Here is a 1,887-nt window from a genome sequence, read left to right as displayed (position 1 = left end):
ATCTGGTTGGAGCTACTCTCCCCCCAAAAGCACCTTTTCAATTTTCAAATATTAAAAGTTTCCCTCTCTTGTCCCCTCTTTGTCTTCTCTCTCTTCTTGCTTCTCCCCCTCCAAAAGTTTCCCAAGCTCTCTTTCTCTCCCCTCAGCTGCTGAAAAGTGCAGATCTACAAACTTTATCCCCACTTTCTTTCTCTAAAACGCCTTGAGATCTCTCTCTCCTCCTCTTCTCATGCTAGGGAATCTTTTTGTAAAGTAGCCTATCACACATCATTCTACCTCTGTAACATCTCCTTCTAGATTTGCAACCTCTTCCTCCATAGCTACAACATCTCCTTCTAAACTTGCAACCTCTTCCTCCATGACTACAACATCTCCTTGTAAACCTGCAACCTCTTTCTCCATAGTTACAATATCTCTTTCTAGATCTGCAACCTCTTTCTCCATAGCTCCAACATTTCCTTCCAGATCTGCAACCTCTTTCTCCATAGCTCCAACATCTTCTCTTCTAGATCAGCAACCTCTTTCTCCATAGCTCCAACATCTCATTCTAAATCTGCAACTTCTACCTACATAGCTCCAACTTTTAGGTTCCCAGTCCACTTTTGCTCTCTTCCCAAGCTTGCATCTCTATTTCGGGTTCCATAGCCTCTTTCTTGACGTGAAACATCAACTTTCCTACTCTAGCTCCCTATCTCTTTTCAAAAACCTTTTCACAATTGTTGCAACATCTCCTTCTTTACTGTGTGTATGTGTGTGTGTGTGTGAACTATGCACTATGCAAGTAATTTCTAGGAAGAGTGTACTTGCTCATATCTACCCAGCAAAGGATTACAATGCAGTAGAGATCTACTATACATGGTGCCAATGTAGCATAATGCAAGGGGTGTATGTAAGGCTTATGCGGGGTCACAAGTTTTCAATGTTGGCAAAGGATTCTGAGGTAAGTGCCAGTTCCTGCAAAGCATGTGTGGTTAGTGTATTTTTTCCATAAATAACTAAAATTAGAAGGATTCTTTATTAATCATCTCTTGTTTTAGCAGATTCTCCTATATTCAACAACATTGAAAATTACTACTAGTGCCTCAAAAAGATTTATTTGAAAGCTGCTAGTCTATGGTGGAAAACTTGACTCCAATGCATTTCAACAATGAAGGCCACAATATGGATCGGTCTAAATTCAACAATGTTCAAATACTTGCTCTTGGAAGAGGTAAAGTTTTGAATGTTTATATTGCAATCGAATTTAGCTATGGATTTAAGAAACTCACATTATTTAGTTTCTGATATTGTAGATCTTTGTGCCCATGTTTTATCTACACAAGGTGTATCGCAAAAGTTAATAACGTGGAATTTCATGCCTGCGATATTTGAATAGTCAAGACCTAGAGAGATATAATCAGTCACTTTTGTGGATCAATTGCAGGCCAAGGACCAACCAAGCCAAGATGGACATTCAAGTGTTGAACCAAATCTCAACAACCATGAATCGGTTGAAACTGTCTGCTAAACTTACAGCTACAAATGGAAGGCAAGACAAAAGGGCCAAAAGGCAGAGCAATAGAGTGGTAGTGAGAGAGAGAGAGAGAAGAGAGAGAGAGCCTAGCTTTGTTCTCATGTACATAACACTTAAGTACACAACTCATATGCTAAGCTAGTGGTCTCATGTAATTGATTAATGCAATACAACCTTTACCATCTTATTGTGTCATCTCTTTACTTGCAGTGAACTTTGTCATTGTTTTGAAGTTACTTTATATTGTCATTCAGGTTAATTGTGTGCAACTGTCTTGAATTACTATTGTTTCCCTCATTTTCTAGGCCCCACAAAAATTTGTGTCGAGAACCACGTTGGCCAAAATTGTTTGTAGTTGACAAGTTCTTGTACAT

At 39.0% G+C, this 1,887-nt stretch overlaps 1 protein-coding gene across 1 annotated transcript; it reads right to left on the bottom strand.

Moving 5' to 3' along the window:
* Positions 1-267: 267 nt before the first annotated feature.
* LOC147439233 (uncharacterized) lies at positions 268-546 on the bottom strand. The gene has a single exon (XM_086484277.1). The coding sequence runs from the start codon at positions 484-486 to the stop codon at positions 268-270; it is 219 nt and encodes a 72-aa protein (XP_086340403.1). The 5' UTR covers positions 487-546.
* Positions 547-1,887: the final 1,341 nt, after the last annotated feature.

The sequence above is a fragment of the Adiantum capillus-veneris genome, chromosome 16, assembly GCF_014529385.1.
Source record: "Adiantum capillus-veneris isolate H3 chromosome 16, ASM1452938v2, whole genome shotgun sequence".
Classification (NCBI taxonomy): domain Eukaryota; kingdom Viridiplantae; phylum Streptophyta; class Polypodiopsida; order Polypodiales; family Pteridaceae; genus Adiantum; species Adiantum capillus-veneris.
Note: the sequence above shows the minus strand (reverse complement) of the source record. Positions and strands in the feature narration are given on the sequence as shown.

What these genes read in the sequence shown, in the direction of transcription:
- LOC147439233 (XM_086484277.1), bottom strand. Translation starts at nt 486, where the DNA reads ATGGAGAAAGAGGTTGCAGATCTGGAAGGAAATGTTGGAGCTATGGAG.